The sequence below is a fragment of the Megascapheus bottae genome, chromosome 5 (genome assembly GCF_031878675.1).
Source record: "Megascapheus bottae isolate mThoBot1 chromosome 5, mThoBot2.hap1, whole genome shotgun sequence".
In the NCBI taxonomy this organism is placed as follows: Eukaryota; Metazoa; Chordata; class Mammalia; order Rodentia; family Geomyidae; genus Megascapheus; species Megascapheus bottae.
In genome coordinates, this window is record NC_143513.1 from 40931900 (window position 1) to 40952932 (window position 21033).

Sequence of the window (21033 nt, forward strand, 5' to 3'; positions counted from 1 at the left end):
ATAAAAGTCTCATATTCTTTAGTGCCCGGGCTGGCTTTAAACCGTGATCCTCAGATCTCAGCCTCCTGAGTAGTAGGATTATAGACGTGAGCCACCTCGCCAGCCTGCCACACTACCTTATGGCATCTCCAATGAGGAGATGCCAGAGACGTATTGGGTATGGGGATCAAGGATGAGATAACCTGCTATCCTGTGGTAATATGTAACAGGGGAGCTGCTCCTCTCTTCTGTAACACAAGGAGGCTCCACCACAAAGAATTACATGGCCCCCACATAGCAGAAGGGGCCCTGCTAAGAGCCCTGATTTAGAGTAGTTAGTTATGCAAATATAGTGGAAAGTAAGGATGGGGAAAACCATATTCCTTTCACTTAGGCAGTTCATGCAACTTCAAAACTGTTCAACCCAATCCCCAAACCACAACTTGGATCTACCTGTCAGCTTTTCTCTAATTATATACTATTCCATATCAATTAAAAACATTACTATTGACACTGGGAAAACATGTAAAGCACAAAATTACAGAAAACAATAGAGTGTTGTTTGTTCTTTAATTAGATGATATTCTAAATTGACTAAAAGCATCACTATTAACATTGGAAAAAAGGTAAAGACAAAATTACTAAAAGCAATAAAGTATTTTCCATTGTAGGCACCTTGCATCTCTTTGTCTCAGCCCTCCACACAGCTGCAGAGTGCACCCAGCCCTAGTATTCTCCTTAGGGGAAACAGCCCTAGGCAGTCTCTAGGCAGGCGTTAGGGGTTGGGCCTCATCCCAGCACTGACAGAAAGGTCATAAAGGTTCCCCGTCCCTCCCTGATAATCACAAGTAAAAACTCTTTGGACAAGATTTTATTACAAATCTCTGAAGCTTATTAAAAGTAACCTTTAAATGTGATATAATTTTTTTTTAAAGCTTTGTGCTTTCCATATACAAGAAGGGCATCAAGAAGGCTTTAGCCCCATTTTCAGAATAAGGAAACTAAAGCACAGAGATGCAAGTAACCTGCCCAAAGTCCCACAGAGAATTAGGGGCAGACTGATCCTAGACAAGGCTGCCTGCAAGCAGCAGGCCCTCCTTTCACATCAGTTCATCAAGTTGCATCTCGGGACTGGGACTGGTAGACCAGCTGGGATGGACAGAAGTTCCTGCTGAGTGGAATTGGGAATCCTTGTTGCCTTCTTTCTACGACAATCCAACCTTACCAACCCATCTACAGAACTTTGGTAAATTCTGCTTACCAAAGAGATCTCCTAAAATCTGAGATATCATGGGTAAAAGCTTGCAAAGTATCCTAAAAGGCTCTGGGTACAAACTCAGAAGCAGGTCCAAGGAGACTGGCACAGGTGTGTGGCCCAGACTGTGTGGGTCTCTACCTGTATACCAAGCAAAGGGTTTCCAGGCATTGCCTGTATCTGTCGTCTAAGTCTGTAGCACCAGCTTGGTTAGAGTCAAGGGCTGAAGGACTTGGTGGGCAGTGGGACAAAGTGGGATTACAGGGAACCTATGCGATACTGGAGTACTATGTTTCTGAAGGCGCTGACACTGGGGCCTAATGGGAATGTAAACCAATATTTGCAAAGCCAAATCCTCAGGGCTCAGGGCAGATGTAATCACACTCTGCCTGCCAGTGTGGGAAGCCAAAGTGAATCACCGGCGAAAGTCCTCAGGCTGACCTGGGTGCACGTCCCGGAGACACAAGAATGAAAACAGGAAGCAGTTGACTAAAGTGGATTCCCATTTTTCATAAGAAACTTTCAACTTAATAAAAAATAGCCACATTTTATTGACAATAATAGCTACTTTCTTTATTTCCTTTCCAACGAGCCAGCACTCTGCCAGGCAGCAACTGCCATTCTTATTGCACAGGTGAGGAAAATGAGGCTCAGAAAGGTCATGTGATTAACCCAAGGTCACACAGCTAGGAAGTGGTGGTTATGACTGTTTTCCTTGATCTTCTTTGTCCCCAGGTCCTGGCAGAATGCTGCTAAGTCTCTGTAATGTCCTTAGTGACTGAATGAAGTACTATCTTGTGATATTTGGTCTTAGTTCCCAATTTCCGGACAGGGCTTCTAAGAAGCCCCTTTGTATACTAATGAGGTAACAGATGGCAGGGTCCCCAGGAACATTCAGATTAGGGGTTGGCATGCAGAAAGATTAAGATATGACTAGCAGACTGGAAGTTTGATCCCAGCTGATCAATGCGAGGCTGAGTTGGTCACTAATCATGCTCACTCAATGGAACTTCCCAAATACCCCAAGATTCCAGATGGGTCAATGTGTTGGAACGTGTTGGAAGTATACTTCTAATTCACATTACAGGGATAGATGTGCTTGTGTTCACAGCCCTCTGGACCTATCCTTTGCATCTCTGTCAATTTGTATCCATTATGTAAATACCATTATTCATTATACTACTACTACTAATAATAATTATAATACAACAGATAGCCTACCTGAGGTCTGTGAGTCATGAAAGCAAATTACTGACCTTGAGGAGGGGTTGTAGGATCCCTGTTTTGTAGCCACATCAGGCAGGACTGCTGCCTGGGATTGATGGGCACATGAGGCAGGGCCAGTTCAGTGGGGCTGGAATTTAACCTGTGGGCATTGTGCTAACTCTGGATGGTTAAGAGTCAGAACCAAATTAAACCACGGGACACCTGGGCAGTGTCGGCAGAGAACCATTGGCATAGAAATCCCACACATCAGAAGCACTGAGTAAGAATCAGTTTTCCTTTAATCAATTTCTAGAGAGTCTCCACAACTGACTGTCTAAACACACACACACACACACACACACACACACACACACACACACACACACACACACACACACTGCACCACACACTTATAGTTCTGTGGATATTATGAGGGAAAAATTCTACCCAGCTGAGGAAAAGGGGAGAGGGAGGGAACTTGGGGTCTCATATCAGTCACATTATCCCCAAACCCCAGAAGATAGGCAGAGGACTCATTTTATAGGTGAGCAAACCAAGGTAAAAAAAGATGAGGCTGATTTGCCCTAGACCACACAGTGTGGAAGTCTATTCATCACCAAAGCCATGTGATCACCACTAGAGCAACATACATCAAGTGACAGGCTACAGAGCCCTGGCTATGGGGCTGGAAGGGGTCAGGAGGATCCAAGGAAGGCCTAGTAGTAGGGCTTGAGCTCCTATCTGGATTCCTATGTGTGTGAGTTCCACACTATGTGTGTGGGTTCCACACATATAGGCAGTGAGAACAGAGGCTAGGCAGGCACTGCCCTCACTCTAAAGGTGCCTGGACTCAAGACCAGGTTCCAACCTACCTGTGGGCTTGGCACTAACTGCTATAGCCTTCAAATAAGTTGAATATGCAACCTACCTTCTAGGGCTTTTGATAGGATTATAGTACTGAGATATGCATAGTACTCTGGACATTACCTGGTACTTAGCAGAGTAGCATTTTTACTAACTTCCTAAAAACAGCAAGGCTAGTCATACAAAGTAGACAAGAAAGAAGAAATACCATATGTCTCATTGATCAAACCTAAAGCTTCATGTGTATTAGGCAAATGCTCTAGCACTGAGCTACATTCCTGTCATAGAAATACCATGAAGGACTGAAAACCTGTGTCCCTGACTCTGCAAACTCACCAGTCAGAATTCCGACACTTAATAAGATGAGACTAGGAGATGGGCCCTGTGAGGGTGAGCATATCTTAAGGATGGAGACCCCAAGATGAGATTAGTACTCTTATAAAAGAGACTTCGGTGAGCTCTCCTGCCCTCTCTCTGCCACAGGAGGATGTAGTAAGAAATTGCCTCTGGGCGATCCAGAAGGATCATCCTCACCAGAACTCAATGTGTGGGGACCCTGAGCTCAGACTTCCAGCCTCCAGGACAGTGAGAAATCAATGCGTGGTGTTTCAAGTACCCTAGTCTATGCTATTTTGTTACAGTAGCCTCGGTGAAGGCAATTAACAAATTATAAGAGGAATTCTAAAGACAGTTTTAAAATGCTGCCCTGAAGAGCTGCATGGTTCTGCATTCTGCCTTGCACCTTCTCTGGGCCCTGGTGAGCTTTGTATGACTGAGACCCACACCTGGAAGATTGCTTGGTGTGCTGAGCTGTGGTGTGTTGGTTGGCTCAGCCAGAAGCTCAATGGACATCAGGCTTCAAGTGATGAGGTCAGTAACCCCAAAGTAATTTGCCAACACCACTTGGAGCAGGTGGCCACAATACCACTGGCTCTCACCTAAGCTAGAGACTTGGCTTTGGCACCAAAAGCTTTGGAGAGGCATGTGTGTCAGCCATGCCAAGGCCCAGCCATTCCACTGCTGGTGAGAGAGCCCTTGCCCTCAGGCAGATTCTGCAGGGCAGTGGAATCCCCAGTCCTGTCAACACAAACTGCTGCTGACAAAATTCAGGGGGAAGGCTTTGGTAGTTTATACTAGAACAAACACAAACCCCAAATAGGCCCATTTTCTTCTGTGTTACTCTTGTATTCTAGAGCCCAGAAAGGAGCAGAGCTCCGAGTGAGTGAATGGATTTGGAATGAGGATGAGTTAATGGCTGCATCCTCACCAAACACCCAGACGCAACACAGGGTCCACAGCTATTCCTCCAGCAACTGGTCGTGTGGGACCTTCTTGCCACGGCTCTGTTTTTGATGCACGACTCCCTCCTCTCAACTGTTCCCAGCTGGTGGTACCATACTAGGCCTCTCAGAATTTCCCTTTGGAGAGGCTTGACCTTTTCTCTCTTCCAGGCAGAGGAGGCGGCATTTGCCACAGAGCCCTGAGCAAGAAGGTCAACTTGTGCCCATACACACTAGTTCCTTTCATCCTCACGCTGCCAGAAACAAAATGTCAGAGCTGGACATACACATTCACAGAAGTCACCTCTTTGGGGCCCCAAGACATTAATAAAGCGGCTTTAGGACACAGAGCAGGACTCAGCTTCTCACCAGTGAACAATGTAAAATACTCTGCCTTGAGGGTCGGAATCTTGGACTAACTCAAAAGGCTGCCCCTTGAGCTTGGATTCTTTCCCTACAAATTCCAAGCACAAAACACAGAATATCCACAGATACAGATTGTATTTGTATGTGTGTCCGTGTATATGATATATGCACATCTACACATCACAAATATGTCCACAGTTGCCATTAGATATATATAAACTTCAATAGTCCCAAGTACATTCTCTCCTTTTCCTTTATGACTATTACTACATGGTAAAAACTAATGGGGGGGGAGGAGTCAGGAATATTGTATAGGAGAAAGGAGCAATGCACATGACTTGTAAAAGTACCTTCAATTTGATTTTTGTTTGTTTTTAGGTATAATATTGAGTGTGTTTTGGAACTTTAACAGTAAAGCAGGGCATTCAGATTCATGTTCATCCAGAGGAGCTGTGGCTTAAAGAAACAGCTGAGGAACTGGCCAATGATGGCTTTGGAAATCCTCTGGTCTCACTCCTGTTTAGAGATAAGGAAACTTCTGCCCAGAGAGATGAGGTGACTCCTCTAAGGTTGGAGTCTCTCTCTAGCTCCTGTGAGGCAGTGGCTACAAGGATTTAGTCTGTTTTGTGGCCAGGCACCTGCTCTGAATGGAGTCCAGGGTTTGCTGCTGGCTGAGTGTAGGCATTTCTTACTCCCAGCACAGAGGGAAAGCAAGCTCTCCAATATATTTAATCTTTAAAGACCATTCAAAAAGGACGATGGAACCTGAGGCCTTCTCTACATTCATTTTCTGCATCCACATACTAGGTTGCCTTGACCTCCAGCCCTGTATGGTACAAACCTGGGGGCCTCTGTATGGGCCATCTTCCACAGGTAGTAAACATCAGGCTGCAAAGCACTTCCTCAAGTGAGCGTTCTCCCCATCTCAGTTACCTGCAGAGCACCTCCCCAGCCCTCACCAGCTGGGCAATAGTTTCAGTCTAGTCCTAGCTAGCAAGATAAGTTAAGATTTCCTCTTATTTGTCCTGACAGGACTGAGCATTCTTGTAGTAGGACTAAACCCTGCACACAGAGGCAGCAACCCCAGGACAAGTATACCCACAGCCTTGGGCTAAGAAAGACACAGGGCAACCCTGCTGGGGGCCCAGGGGCGCACGACTGTTACCAGAACGGCGGCTGCTAGGAGTCCACTTACCGCAGTGCGACTGGAAAACCTGGGGCTTGACGACCTGATTACAGGCACTGCACACTACGAGATAGAAGTCGTCATGTGCTGGATAGTGGCCAAATAAGTGCATATCTGTGGGGAAAAGAAAACAGGGTTTTTGAGAAAGTGATGAAGACTCAGAAGGTATACCATTTCCTCTTGGATTTTCTTCAAGGGCAGTGTTTCACCCAAGTCGTAAAGAAAGGCAACTGTCTTTACTAAAGAGAATGTGGGTTGCCACAACACAGTTTTCTCAATGCCTTGAAAAAGAAATTCATTTCACCCATCTTATCAGAGAACAGAAAATATAAGTCCACACAAAAACTTGTTCTTGAACTTTCACAGAAGCATTAGTCACAAGTGGAAGACCAAATACCCATCCATAGATGAATGGATCAACAAAATACATCACATGCAGAATACACTACATCCATGAAAATGAACATGCTACAGCATGGATGAATGCAAACATGCTACATGACAGGAGCCAGAGACAGACGGCCACATGCTGGATGTTACCATTGATATGAAATGTCCAGAATATGCAAGTCTGCACAGATTACTTAAGGGCTTCTTGCCTTGAGCCGGGGATCCCAGAAGGTTTGAAGGACGCAGGTTAAAAAGTACAGGGTTTATTTGGAGAAGGGAGATAAAAATGTAAATTTACAGTAGGGATAGGCACTCAACTCCATGAATGCACTAAAAACCCCTGATTTGTATACTTTTAGTGGGAATTATACCTCAATCAAGCAGTTACAACACAAGGAAGGTCAGTTTTGAGGTCACCAATAGCCCATCTTCTAGTGCTCTGCTGTGTGGTAGGTGCCCTGGAGGCACTCTAACCTGCCTCTTCATGGCTGACTGGCTCCAGGTGAGTCACCCCGGCTCTAAGGACAGGATGGCCATAAACTTACCAGACGGATGAAAGAGCTGATGACATGGCAGGTATGTAGGGCCCCGTGCCACAAACCTCCTGAGCTTCCCCTACCCCTATGCCCTTACTTGCCAAACTTGGCAGATGGAGAGTTACCCAGGTCCTACCCAAGTTTGGGTGGTGGGACCCAAAGTTCACAACTTTATAGAAAGGCACACATGGCCTACTGAGCATTAACTGCTGATATGACTTTTTTTTTTTTTTGCCATTCCTTGAACTCAGGGCTTAGGCACTGTCCTTGGGCCTTTTCAAGGCTAGTGTTCTATTACTTGGGCCACAGCACCACTTCTGGCTTTTTCTGTGTATGTGGTACTGAGGAATCAAACCCAAGGGTCGTGCATGCTAGGCAAGCACTCTACCACTAGGCCATGCTCATCGCCCTGACACAACTCTTGATTCACTTTTATCTGGGGGATTGTTAAAGTAACATTCATTTAAAAATTTAAAATTGTTATTATGAAGGTAATATGCTGAAGGGTTACAGTTACACAAGTCAGGGAAAGTCGACATTTCTTTTGTGACAATGTTATCCCTTCCCTCTATAACATTTATTTTTGAAATAAGAAAGGACCCACATTCTTTGAAGACAAAAATTTTGATAAATACAGAAAAGGCAGAAGACAATTTAAAATTACTGGCAACTATTAATGCTTTACATCTCATTTACAGTCACATTTTCTATCCAGGAACGTGCAGGTGAGAGCTAAGACATTAATTTACTCAACGAGAATTGATTGAGCTGCCATGTATCCTTCTGCAACAGGTCAAGCTATGAAGGGATAAAAGATATTCACTCGTTAACAATAATGGAAGTGGAGCTGTGTCTCAAGTGGTAGCATGCCAGGCATGAGCAATAAAGCCAAGCAAGAAAATAAGGCCTTTAAGTTCAAGTCTTAATACTGCTCCTCTTCCAAAAAATGAAAAATCTCATCCAAACCAACCATTATCGAAAATGTCTTGCTCACCTATACTTGAGCGGAGTGCTAGCTGGCTAAGACCAGACACTGTAAGTAGAATACATCTCTGTCTTTTACTGGACATAGCTAATTATCATCGGCAGGGTCTGTAGGATACCACCCCAGTCTCCATTCTGTAGAGATCTGCAGAGCCTGTCTCATCCTCTCTCCTCTCCCATACATCTGCTGTGCCAATGAATTGAAGGTGAAGTCAAGCTAGTCAGACACTGGGGTCCCTGGCGCATAGGTTCCTGCCCCTATAAGCCCCTGGGACTTGGTTTGGTTTCCCTTACGGACAATTTCAATCTGTATTTGTTTACTTAGGCCATGCTTCAGATAAAATGTGAAAGCCTTGTCCACTTGAAGATTCCTTCCCTCCCCAGTCTAGCAATAGTGAAACTAGGTAAGGAAACTTGGATCCTTTACTCTCTACCTTCACTTAGCTACAGGTTCAAGTTTTAAGGTCAATGTGTGATTTGATTAGATTAATAAGTGCTGAGGATAAAGGAGAGAAGATAGAATTAATATACTAGGGACAATGCTAGCTACTCAATTAGTATTTTATCTCTATTTCTCTTAATTTATCCCTAAGTAAAATATTCACCGCACAATCAAAAACAAAAACAGCGGCATGCTCAAGTGGGCTTATAGCAACTACTGAGGGCCATTGGGCACGTCTCTTCCCAGCTTCATATTTGGTGGTGTCACAGTGGTAGCTTGAAATCAGCCATAATGGGAACATTTATATCACAAGAACAGGCAAACTCTGTGAATCAGGCCCTTTCTTTTGGAGAAATGGTGGTTGAACACTTATCAGTGCAAATACTGAAGAAAGATGGATAAAAAGTGGAAAATGAAACAATCTATAATTCTACAACCTACTGATAATTAATATACGTTAATATATACCCTTTTAGAATTTGGGATGTGAGGATATAATCTCTATTACTCTTTTTTTTTGCCAGTCCTGGGCTTAAGCTCAGGGCCTGAGCACTGTCCTTGGATTTGGACTTTCTCAAGGCTAGAGCTCTACCATTTGAGCCTCAGCACCACTTCTGGCTTTTTTCTATGTATGTGGTACCGAGGAATCGAACCCGGGTCTTCATGCATGCTAGGCAAGCACTTTAACCACTAGGCCAAACTCCCGGCCCCAATCTTTATTACTTTTTATAATTAACCTCTAATGTCTATAATATCTCTGTTTTACAGGCATTGGAACAAAAGCAAAACAATTTGCTTGAAATTCCTTAGGAGTGATTCATGGATCAGAATGCAGTGACAGGACACTCTCTTTTTTTTTTTTTTTTTGATAGGTCATGGGGCTTGAACTTAACCTGGGTGTTGTCTCTGAGTTCTTCAGCTCAAGGCTACCTCCCTACCTCTGGGCCTGGGCACTGTCCCTGAGTTCTTCAGCTCAAGGCTACCACCCTACCCTTGAGCCAAGCCCCACTTATCATTTTCTAGAGGTTAATTGAAGAGTCTCAGGTCCTTTTGGCGGAGCTAGCTTTGAACCTTGATCCTCAGATATCAGCCTCCTGAGTAGCTAGGATTACAGGCATGAGCCATCACACCGGCTCCCAGGACACTGACTCTTTAAAGCCAATCTTTTTCTACTAGCAAAATACTGTTACTTTACCAGTGGAGCAAAACCTCATTTTATAAATGAAGATATTGTTCGGGAGGTGCTACTGTTGAATTTTTTTATTGTTTTGTTTTATTTTATTTTTTGGGGGGGTCATGGGGCTTGAAATCTGGGCCTGGGAGCTGTCCCTGAGCTCTTCAGCTCAAAGGCTATCACCCTACCCCAGGAGCCACAGCACTACTTCCTGTTTTCTAGTGGTTAACTAGAGATAAGTCTCACATGTTCTTTTAAGTTCTTTAGTGCCAGGGCTGGCTTTGAACCTTGATTCTTAGATCTCAGCCTCCTGAGTGGCTAGGATTATAGGCATGAGCCACTGTACCCAGATGTACCATTGTTGAATGTGGCTTTTTCCCTCTAAAACTCATGTTGAAACATGACTGCCATTGTGGTAGGGTTTGGGGTGAGGCTATTAAGAGGTGGTTAGATCATTGAGGTTGATTAATGTCTTTCCAAGAGCATGGGTTCCTTCCAGAAAAAGTTGGTTGTTAGCAAATGAGTCTACCCTTCATGTTTTCCCTCTTTCCTTTGCTTATTCTGCTTACCTACCATATTGTGATGGAACAAGGTTCTCACCAGATGTGGTTGCCTGACGTGGACTTCTAGTCCAGAAATGTGAGCTAAAATAAATTCCTTTATAAATTACCCAGATTCAAGCATTCTGCTATGGCAACAGCAAATGAGCTCAACTAGAAGGATGACCTAGATGATAGAATGGCTGTCTTTAGGTTCCTAAGATTAACAAGTGGGCGGTGTGTATAGAGTGGACACTCTGGATAAGGGGATGATTCAGAATCTGAGCAGGACACCAGAAGATGTCATCAGGCTACTCAGTACGGAATATACTTTAAGCATTTGAGCAGATGGTTTCTGTAATTTTCTACTTAAATGTTTTGGATTGTGGGTAACTGTGGTTAATTGAAACCATGAAAAGCAAAACTTTGGATAAGGGGTTGGGGAAAATACTGTATTTCCACTATATATATATTAGCATCTATCACAAACCAGAATTTCTCCTTGGAGAGCTACTTGATAAAACATTTACTTATATACCAATAGCAAGGTTCCACCCTGGTATCACTCTTTGCTAGCTCAGTTTCCCTAGATATAAAATAAAGCACAGCCAGGCACAGTTCACACCTATAATCCTAGCTACTCAGGAGGCGGAGATCTGAGGATTGTGGTTCAAAGTCAGCCTAGGCATTAAAAAGTATGTGAGACTCTTATCTCCAACTAATCAGCAGAAAAGCGGAAGTGGTGCTGTGGCTCAAGGGGTAGGGCAGTAGCTCAGGGACAACACCCAAATCCAGAGTTAAAGTCCCATGACTGACCAAAAAAAAAAAAAAAATGAAGCACACTGTAGTCATCATGTATCTACACTAGGATGCAGACAGACTTGTGAATTTAGGATGAAGTCATAAGAAAATTATGATTATGGCATCAATGATCAATCTAAAAATTACACACAACAGAGTCAAGTAAAAAATGTTTATCACTTCCTCAAAATAACCTCTCCCCCTCTAACCACTTCCTCAACTCCATGGCAAAGGGATTGGGGGGAAGGACAGAGCTCTGTATACAGAGAAAATTTGGGGTAATACAATCGTTTCTATGAGAGTGAAGTAATGACTCTGATTTTGCAGCGCAATTTACAAAATGTTTCTAAAGTGGATACTAGAAAAATTGCAGAAAAGAAATTTTGTTTAAGATAAACAGCTTTCTAAGGAGAACTCTTGCTAAGCAAAGTTGTAAGTATATAAACTTTTAGCTTATATTTGATAATCACCTTTAGAAGATAATTCTAGGTAAGGAAAGGGCATAGCAACATCTCCAATTCACTATTTGTATAGGATTTGTTTCCAAGATTGGAATACAGATGCTTTTGTGTATTCAAGATCAGACTAGCTACTGTGTGCTTCAGAATTTGTCCCTGGACACCTTCTAAGGCTTGAGTCTTTGAGGTTATGAAGGAACAATTGGAGGCGCTCGGAAAAATGAAGAGCTCAGGAAAGAGTGAGGAAAGGTTGATTTGTGGTGTGTGGGGATTCCAGGTGAAGTACAGGATGTACAGAGACTTTCTAGGGCTTTGAAGGCAGCAGAATGGCTCATTGGCAATCAGTGATAACCGCTCATGAGAGAAAATCCACACTAGGGAAAAGACAGCCAAACAGACAACTTTGAACTTTAGCTTTATGGAAAAATAATAAGGTCCTCAGAAATGCCTTGGGTTTCTCCGAAGGTCTTTTCCAGGACCGTGAAACCACCTCTATCACTCCAGGAATAGCTATGAAGGCTTATTGACAATACTCTTTTATAATCTAAAGTCTCCTTTTGAACTTACCCCAAGGATATTATGAGGAAAAAATAAGATTGCATTTATGTTAATTTCAGCACTCTAGGCTCTTTCCAAGAAGGCAGATGTCAGACTTGCTTAAAAAGTCAGCCTTTGCTCACTGGGTGACAAGTGCACTCACAGATCTATGGTAGGACCTGAGAATGTGACAACTATGTGACAATAGCTAGAGGCTTGGTGCCACTGGCTGGGGGGGAGGGGGTTGACTGGTAGGCTTCCACTTACAGGGAAGCCAAATTATTTGGAAGAACAGTCTCTAGGGTTCAAGGACACATATATGATTGACTCCAAATTGACTGAAATCAGGATATTGTCCTAAGAGCTTTCCTTCCACCAATTCATCTTAATATGTGCATATTAACTATTTTCAGTTGCATTTTAATTAATTACATCACATAAAAAGTGAGGTGATATACAAATAAAAAATGTTTTTGCTCTGATAGAGTGATTTTATTTGTTCCTCAGCTTCAAAAATCTTCTGAAATCCATAGACCCAAACAAATTGGCATCTTAAAATGACCTGGGACCTTCTACGGCTTGTTTCCTCAATAAAATTAAAATGTGGCTGCTCTCTGTTTCTTTGAACTCTGAAAACCCAGGAGCTCCTTTGCTGAGCATCAAAACCAGTGAAGCCTGGGAAAGGAAACTGAAATAGACTAGAAAGGAAGCAGTGGGAGGGGTGCAGCTGGTAGGAGCAGGTCTCCTGCTGCAGACACCACTACTGTGGCTGCTGGTTTCCTAGCTGTGCTGGACAGCAGCACTCCATGGCTGGCTGGAGGCAGGTACTGGGAAACACAGGGGGCACATGCAAGTTTCCCAAGGCAACAGTAATGTTCACTCCAGATTCCCAACACCAACCAACCTGCAAAAACCTGTCCAACCAACCAACCAACCAAATCAATCAACCAACTTGAAAAGCTATCTGTCAACCAACCAATCCGCCAACCCAATCATCCAAAGCAACCAACCCTCTAAACAACCAACAAACCAACTTACCAACTATCACCACACCACACCACACGAGACACCTTAACCCCCTCTCTACAAAAGGACTTTTAGAGACATGCATTCAAAGTATATGGAGGTCAGGGGCTGCACTGGGCACTCAAGAGGGCTCTTTATGTTCTAAAAAATGCACTGCCTAAGCTGGGCACCAGTGGCTCACTCAGCTACTCAGGAGGGTGAGGTCTGGGGATCACAATTCAAAGCCAACCTGGGGGGCCAGAATGTTTGCCTAGCACACATAATGTCCTGGGTTCAATTTTTTGGTACCACATACACAGCAAAAGCCAGAAGTGGTGTGGCTCAAGTGGTAGAGCTCTAGCCTTGGGATAGCTCAAGGACAGTGCCCAGACCCTGAGTTCAAGCCCCAGAACTGGCAAGCAAGAAAAAAGCCAGTCTGGGTAGGAAAGTCATTATTATTATTACCATTATTGTTATTGTCAGTCCTGGGGCTTGAGCTCCACACAGGGCCTGGGTACTGTCCTTGAGTTTTCTCAAGGCTAGCACTCTATCACTTGAGCCACAGCACCACTTATGGCTTTTTCTGCGTATGTGGTATCCAAAGAATGAAACCCAGGGCTTCATGCTTGCCTGGCAAGCATTCTACCACTTGCAAACTCCTGGACCCAAGATTTTTTTTTTTTTTTTTTTGGCCAGTCCTGGGCTTGAGCTCAGGGCCTGAGCACTGTCCTTGGACTTTCTCAAGGCTAGCACTCTACCACTTGAGCCTCAGCACCATTTCTGGCTTTTTGTCTATGTATGTGGTACCAAGGAATCGAACCCGGGTCTTCGTGCATGCTAGGCAAGCACTTTAACCACTAGGCCAAACTCCCGGCCCTGGCCCCAAGATTTTTACCTCCAATAAACTACTCAGAAAAGGCTGGAAGTGATGCTCTGGCTCACGTGTAGAGTACTACCCTTGAACACAAAGAGGTTCAGTGACTGCTAAGTCCCTGAGTTTACCCCCAGGACTAGTAAAAATTAAAAAAAAATAAAATAGAGGTTGCGAGTTTGACCTAATGGTAGAGTGCTTACCTAGTATGCACGAAGACCCAGGTTCAATTCCTCAGTACCACATACACAGAAAAAGCTAGAAGTGGTGCTGTGGTTCAAGTGGTAGAGCTCTAGCTTTGAGAAAACCCAAGGACAGTGCTCAGGCCCTGAACCCAAACCCTGGACTAGCAAACAAACAAACAAACAAACAAATAAATAAATGCATTGCCTTATTACTGGGGCCCTGTAGTCAAGGGCCCCTGAGTTCAGGTCCTGGCTCACTCTGCTACTTGCTATGATAATCTCCAGGAGCCTTCTGTTTCCTCATCTGGAATTAAAGGACATATTTTTGAGGGGGCTAGCACACAGTATAGATGTACAAAATAGAACATATTATTTAAGTTTCTTGTCTCTGAAAGTTCACCAAACCCCTTCTCTGAGAGAGGTCTTCCTGGTACCCCTTACTCAGCTGCGAGAACAGGGAGTCCCTAAGGCTAGAATGGAGTAACTGGTCTATGCCCCTGGCTCTCACCAGACTGCAATGTTCTAGAAGATGGATCATGACTTATTCCCCTTTATATCTCCACAGCCAAACAGTCTGGCTTATGGTAGCTGCTGAATCAATGTTAATATATTAGCCAGGCTGAAGTTCCCAAGAAGTTGATTTATTTTCTCCACTCCTTCATTTTCTCTTCTCTCGAAGGAGAGAGTAGCAAATGATAATAAATTGCCCTAATATCCAGGTTGTTATCTAAATTATGAGGTCAATAATTACATCAATTTATTCATTCTTTGAGCACCTTGGAAGACAAGTGCTAGGTGAATCTAAGAAGGAGGCAAGATCTAGAGGGGCCATGCCAGTGAAGAACTGAAGGCTAGCTCATTCCTGCACTGGCAAACACTGCTATTCCCTATCTTCAACCCCAGCAGGGGTTCCCTCAGAGTTAAGCTGCAGTGCTTTGAGACACTCCCTTAGGTCTCCATTTGGATTTCTTGGTTCCCTTGTCCTTTCCATCAGGACTGTGTATGATCCAGGGCCAATGCAGATTTCTCCCAATCTTTCTGTCTCAGCTCTGCCCTGGATGACACTAGATCAACACAGCCCAGGACCCACTTGGACAATCTGAGCCCAGCATGGCAGACCAATATGACTATGGCTGAGCAGTGATGATTATGGTATCTAGGAGTACCATTCTGCTTAAGGTCTAGGCCTGCTTTAAGCAATGACACCAATAATTTGTCCCTAAAAAAGTTCCTATCAGTGGCTAGCAAACCAGCCCTGATTCTCAAGCAGCTGCAGGAATACTCAAGCTTCTTTCTATCCAAGTGTACCCACCCATGCTGGCTGGTAGTTTCTGGACTTGATACTTCAGCAGTGGCTCTGAGACACAGATAACCACTTGGCAGGTTTCTGTGTTCAAGTAAGGTATACTGGGAAGTCATCTGGGATACAGTCATTCTTAACATAGTGTGGCTTGGGCATGGAGATAAGCTGCATGGTCAGGACAGCCTTCATACAGAAGCCCAGGTTCTGTATGGAGGACAGGTAGCACACGACATGGTCAATGTTCAAGTAAGTTCTGGCAGTGAAAATGGCGTAGCTCATTCTAACTTAATTAGAGAGAAGAAAGAAGTGTCCATCTGTGGGGGAAATCCTAGTCTCTTCCTTTTGGCTTTCATGCTGCATGACACTTTAAGAACTGGTCAGTAGAGAGTCCTACAAATGCTTTGGGATAGTCAAAAGTCTTTACTAGTACCTTTCCTTGTACCTTCGACTTCTTAGATCATTTAAACATTCATTTACATCTTTATGTTCATATTTCCCTTTAGCTTGAGGACCACTGTTGGTATCTATGTTTTCACAAAGTCACTAGGTTTCAGTGGGCATTTTTTTCAACTCTTGTTGTCTAGGACTTGTTTTAATTTTTTTTTCACTACCTGAATCATTGCTAGTCAGAGAAATATAAGAGGTTGTCTGTATAGGCTATCTTCCAGTTGGTTACAGGTTAATTCTTCCTTCTTTCAACTGGGGCATCTTTTTTTTTTTTTTTTGCCAGTCATGGGCTTGAGCCCAGGGCCTGAGCACTGTCCTTGGACTTTCTCAAGGCTAGAGCTCTACCACTTGAGCTCAGCACCACTTCCAGCTTTTTTTCTATGTATGTGGTACTGAGGAATCGAACCCGGGTCTTCGTGCATGCTAGGCAAGCACTTTAACCACTAGGCCAAACTCCCGGCCCCCAATTGGGGCATCTTTTAAGTTCAGGCTGGGTATCCTTTTTTCTATTCTCTCATCTAGGAGAGGTTTCTGGGAAAGGAGGTCAGGGCCATATTTCAGGGATCAGGGCAGAAGGTTTAGGAACAAGAAAGTTATGATTTCCACATGATATTTTAACTTCCAAGAAAAAAATATGGTCTGCTACGTATCACCCCAAAGTTTCTGTGCTGGAAATTGCATCCCCAACACAATGGTGTGCAACATTCAAGAGTTGATTAGGTTTGAAGGCAGAGGAACAATACTGTTACTATGTGAGTAGAAAGTTATAGCAGTAGTAAGTTCCTGATAAAAAGAGGAGTCAACTCCTTCCCTCTCTCCTTCTTTCCCTCCCCATCCATTGCCTGGTCCTTAAGAGAGGAGGGTGCTTGACCTTGGACTTCCCAGTCTCCCAAACTGTAAGGAACACATTTCATTACCAATCATAGTATCTGGCAATTTTCTTGTAACTCCAGAAAATGCACTAAGACATGGTCAAAGAGAATTTTCAGGCTGAACATAAAAGTGCCATTAGAATACCTTAAGTGGGTCAAGGGAGAAATCAATGGAAACATCTGCTTTCATGTCTTTTCAACCTGGACAGTAGTATCCTAAGACTGGAGGATGGACTAACTGGTCCTTTAAGTTCCTTTCCAGCTCTTTAGTTCTTTAGATTGGTCTAACAGGAAAGGTGTAAGGAGAGATGAGGAAGAAGGGTGAGGGAGGAGGCCACACCCATGGTACACAGGAAATCTCTTGAAAATGCAAGTAAAATCGGAGTGGTTCACTCAAAAGAGGAGCTACTGAGGCCATTAATCATCCATCCATCCAGCCACCCATCCATTCATTGAATCATTTCCTGTCTATCATAGGCAGTATATATATATATTTTTTTGCCAGTCCTGGGCTTGAGCTCAGGGCCTGAGCCCTGTCCTTGGACTTTCTCAAGGCTAGAGCTCTACCACTTGAGCCTCAGCACCACTTCCGGCTTTTTTCTATATGTGGTACCGAGGAATCGAACCCGGGTCTTCATGCATGCTAGGCAAGCACTTTAACCACTAGGCCAAACTCCCGGCCCGGCAGTATATAATTTTAAGCATTGTAATCTTAAGGTGGGTTAAGTTTTTTCTTTACCTGTGGTTGCTATACCAAATGTACATTTTTGAATGACAGAACAGAGATGTAGATTAAAACAATATAAGTAAAATTTTTAAAAAAGGAAGAAACTTAACCAACAGTAAGGGGCTGCTTTATAAGCTACAGGAGAGCAGGGGAGAAGCCTGGTGCCATCTTTTCCAGTACACCACAGTTCTGCTCATGGGTTACATGTTAATGGAAGTCTGAATCCTAGCTTTCCTTGCAAGCAACAGATTCAGACTTCTGACATTTGAGTTGACTTTTCCCTTAAAAAATGGTTATTCTGGCCGGGAGTTTGGCCTAGTGGTAGAGTGCTTGCCTAGCATGCACGAAGACCCGGGTTCGATTCCTTGGTACCACATACATAAAAAAAAAAAAGCCGCAAGTGGTGCTGAGGCTCAAGTGGTAGAGCTCTAGCCTTGAGAAAGTCCAAGGACAGTGCTCAGGCCCTGAGCTCAAGCCCAGGACTGGGGGGCAAAAAAAAAAAAAAAAAAAAAAGAGGTTATTTTACCACTCGTGGTGGCTCACACCTGTAATCTTAGTTACTTGGGAAGTTGAGATCTGAGGATCAAGGTGTAAAGCCAGCCCAGGCACAAAAGAACCTGAGACTCTTATCTCCAATTAACCTCTAGAAAAAATGGGAAGTGGAGCTTGGCTCCAGGGTAGGGCAGTAGGCCTGAGCTGAAAAGCTCAGCAACAATGCCCAGGCCTAGGGGTAGGGCAGTAGCCTTGAGCTAAAGAGCTCAGGGACAGTGAGCAGGCCAAGTTTAAGGCCCATGATCCACAAAAACAAAAAGGTTATTCTGAGGTATGCCAAAACTCAGTATCTACCAGCTTCCTTCTTGTAAGGTTCTACTTCTGTTTTGAAGAAAACGTAGAGGGCCCAGGACAAAAAATGGGGTTAGGTGGTCAGTTTTCTATGAGAGTCAAGCTCATGCCAGACAGAGGGCTTTCACAATCCTGCTGAGAGTAGGACAAGTAGGAAAGAAGCAGTTCTCACTAATCGCTTGCTACTGTTAGAGATTTTAAAATAGAAATGGAATGCTTAGCCTCAAGAGGAGCCAGGCAGTATCCATCCACGATGGAGACAAATTTACTACTTGTTCCAAAACAGCAATTTGAGAGATTTCTTGGATGACAGAGTGCAGGACAAGAACAAAAGTAGAGTCCCTGAAGAAGCTCTCAGGGAGTACCTCACAAACACAGGAAATGTGAGCTGTGTTAAGACACAAGAAAAGGGTCTTCACCAGTGGCACTGTGTCCTGGCAGACCTCAGCTATCAAATGGTTGTGGACAATGCCAACCAGAACATGCGATGGAGACAGCAATCCACAGAGTAAAGAAAAGGTGCATTTCAGGAATCTTCCATCATCTTAGACATTCCCACCTCTGCTCAGAGATAAAAGGGTATACATGTTAGGGTTTTGCTTGCAGATGGAAGAATAATATAGAGATACCTGATCAGAATCATGAATCTTGATGAAGACCACAGCAGTGGTAAACAGATTCCTATTCAACTCATCTAGGATGAGAGGACCTTCGATGCTGTGGCACTCGTATGTGTCTCTGAGCAGAACTGGCTGTGGTTTATCCATAACTGGCAAAGATGAGAACAGTGGTGTGGTTGCCTTGTTTTGTTTTGTGCTCCTCTCAGATGGCCATTAGTCAAGTCTCTGGAGCATCCCAAGCACCTTCAATCTTACACAATGCTGCCAGGGCTCAGAAAAAAATGTGCCACTTGTCTCCAGCAAGAGAAGTATGTGTACCAGCACAGCCAGAGGACAATGCAAAGGGACTGCTTAATTTCTCTGAGTTGGTGCACAAAGCAGTCAATCCCTTGAGACAGCCAGATGACAGGAAGCTGCTAACATATCCCAAGCCACTCTGCCAGGAATGGATGCTCACAAGGAGGCTGCTCTGGCTGGACCAGCCATTGTACCAGTGTTCATGAGGGACAGGCATGCAGCTATGCTCTAAGCAGACATAAAGTAGCACTGGGCATCTCCCTATGCACAGGCTTCTCAGCTGTCACATACCCCAGCAGTCTAGTCTGATGGTGCTGTGCTTAACAGCAGCTGTCGTCTAAGCACAGGAAGCACAGGGGCCCCAGAAGAAAAAGCCATCATACAGAGTGAGGGTTACAAAAAGCTGTTTTAAGGTAATGGAAAAGAAGATCGATCGGCTGGAGGAGAAAATCACAATGTCTTCAGTTCCAAATCAAGCATGAAACTAGTTATAGGCTGAGGAGAAAAGGGAGACCCTGCACAGGCTTTATGAGGCCTTAGGAACAGCTCCCAAGGTCAGCTCTCCCAGACCCTCTCCGCAATGCCCTTCTCTTCCTCTCCTTCCATGTTTCCTGCAGTCCTATCTATCCTGGGAGGCATTGTTTTACTGCAGTCTCTCCCAGGAAGCTCTCTATTCCTTCACAGACATCTAGACCTTTCTCCTCATGAATACAGTGTTTGCCTCTTATTGTTGCAACCAGACCCTGTATGTTCCAAGATCGTAGTGAATATGTCTGTCTTCACTAACTGTACACTAATGTTTTATTTACAGACAGACATTTAGCAGTCAAAAGTGAAGAGTGCCAGAAACATGCTCAATGTTTAAGGGAGCGCCAATAAATCAAAGCTGTTTTATATTAGTGTAAAGAATCACTTGGGAGACTCAGCTGGACAGCTGTGGAGGAGGAAGGAAGAAGAAATTTCCATTTTCTTCCCAGTGGGCTGTGCAGCATTGAATATGCCAGGAACCTCTGTGGGTCTACCTTTCCTCTTCTGGAAAACAGTCACACCTGCCCATTGAGGTTGTTGCTAGGATTCAATGAGTGGCCTTACATCAGTGCTGGCATCTCACAGGTACTCAATTAAATGCCTATGAAATAGAACTGAACTTCAGCCTAAATTAGCTAAGCCACAAGCCAAAGACTCTCAGAGGAATATCCTCTGTTTTACAAAGTCAGCAGCTCAGTGTCATGCTTACAAAGCAAGTTCTGAAGTAAGATGGCTTGGATTTGAGTCATGGTACCACTTGTTTGGGAAATGTTTCAGGACCCTTCTCTTCTCATCTATAAAATAGGATGGGTAGCCAATTGAGCAGCTGGTAAGGCAAGAGGGGAGAAATGTCTGTTACATGTGTAGGAGATGGTCTCAATAAACATGATTTAGAATCAGATTTTGCATCATTAAAAAAAAAAAAGCTGTGTCTCTGGAACACAGTAGTGAATACTGAGAATAAAGTCACTAGACCTTGAATTTCTAGTCATCCAAGCCACAGGGTGAGTAAACAGTAGGTGAGGGTTTCTCAAAGTCTGACTACTATGTGCAATTTGCTTGCCAAATATAGAGGCCTGGATCCCATCCCAGATCTAGGGCACCAGAAACTGAGGAATGGGGTCTAGCTGAATGCATTTTAAACAATAATACCCCTTAAGGTCGTTCAACCATCCTTATAACAGGACTATTAAGATGGAGATCTCTGATCACTGTCATCCACTAAATCTAGTCTTTCTGGTTAAGATCCTGTTACTCAAGGGAGGAAGAACCTGAACATGCAGGGGTATTTTTAAGGGTATCCCTGGCACCTGGCTTATTTTCTTCTTAATATTCCTC

The 21033-nt window shown here is 43.9% G+C and overlaps 1 protein-coding gene across 9 annotated transcripts in view; it reads right to left on the bottom strand.

Annotated features, from left to right (window-relative positions):
- Positions 1 to 21033, bottom strand: part of Atxn7l1 (ataxin 7 like 1) — a 233649-nt gene that overhangs the window by 148927 nt on the left and 63689 nt on the right. For all 9 annotated transcript variants that reach the window (XM_090332970.1, XM_090332963.1, XM_090332966.1 and 6 more), the window contains one exon: positions 6146 to 6250. In XM_090332970.1, coding sequence (XP_090189096.1) covers positions 6146 to 6250 — 105 coding nt within the window. The remainder of the gene's footprint in view (positions 1 to 6145; positions 6251 to 21033) is intronic.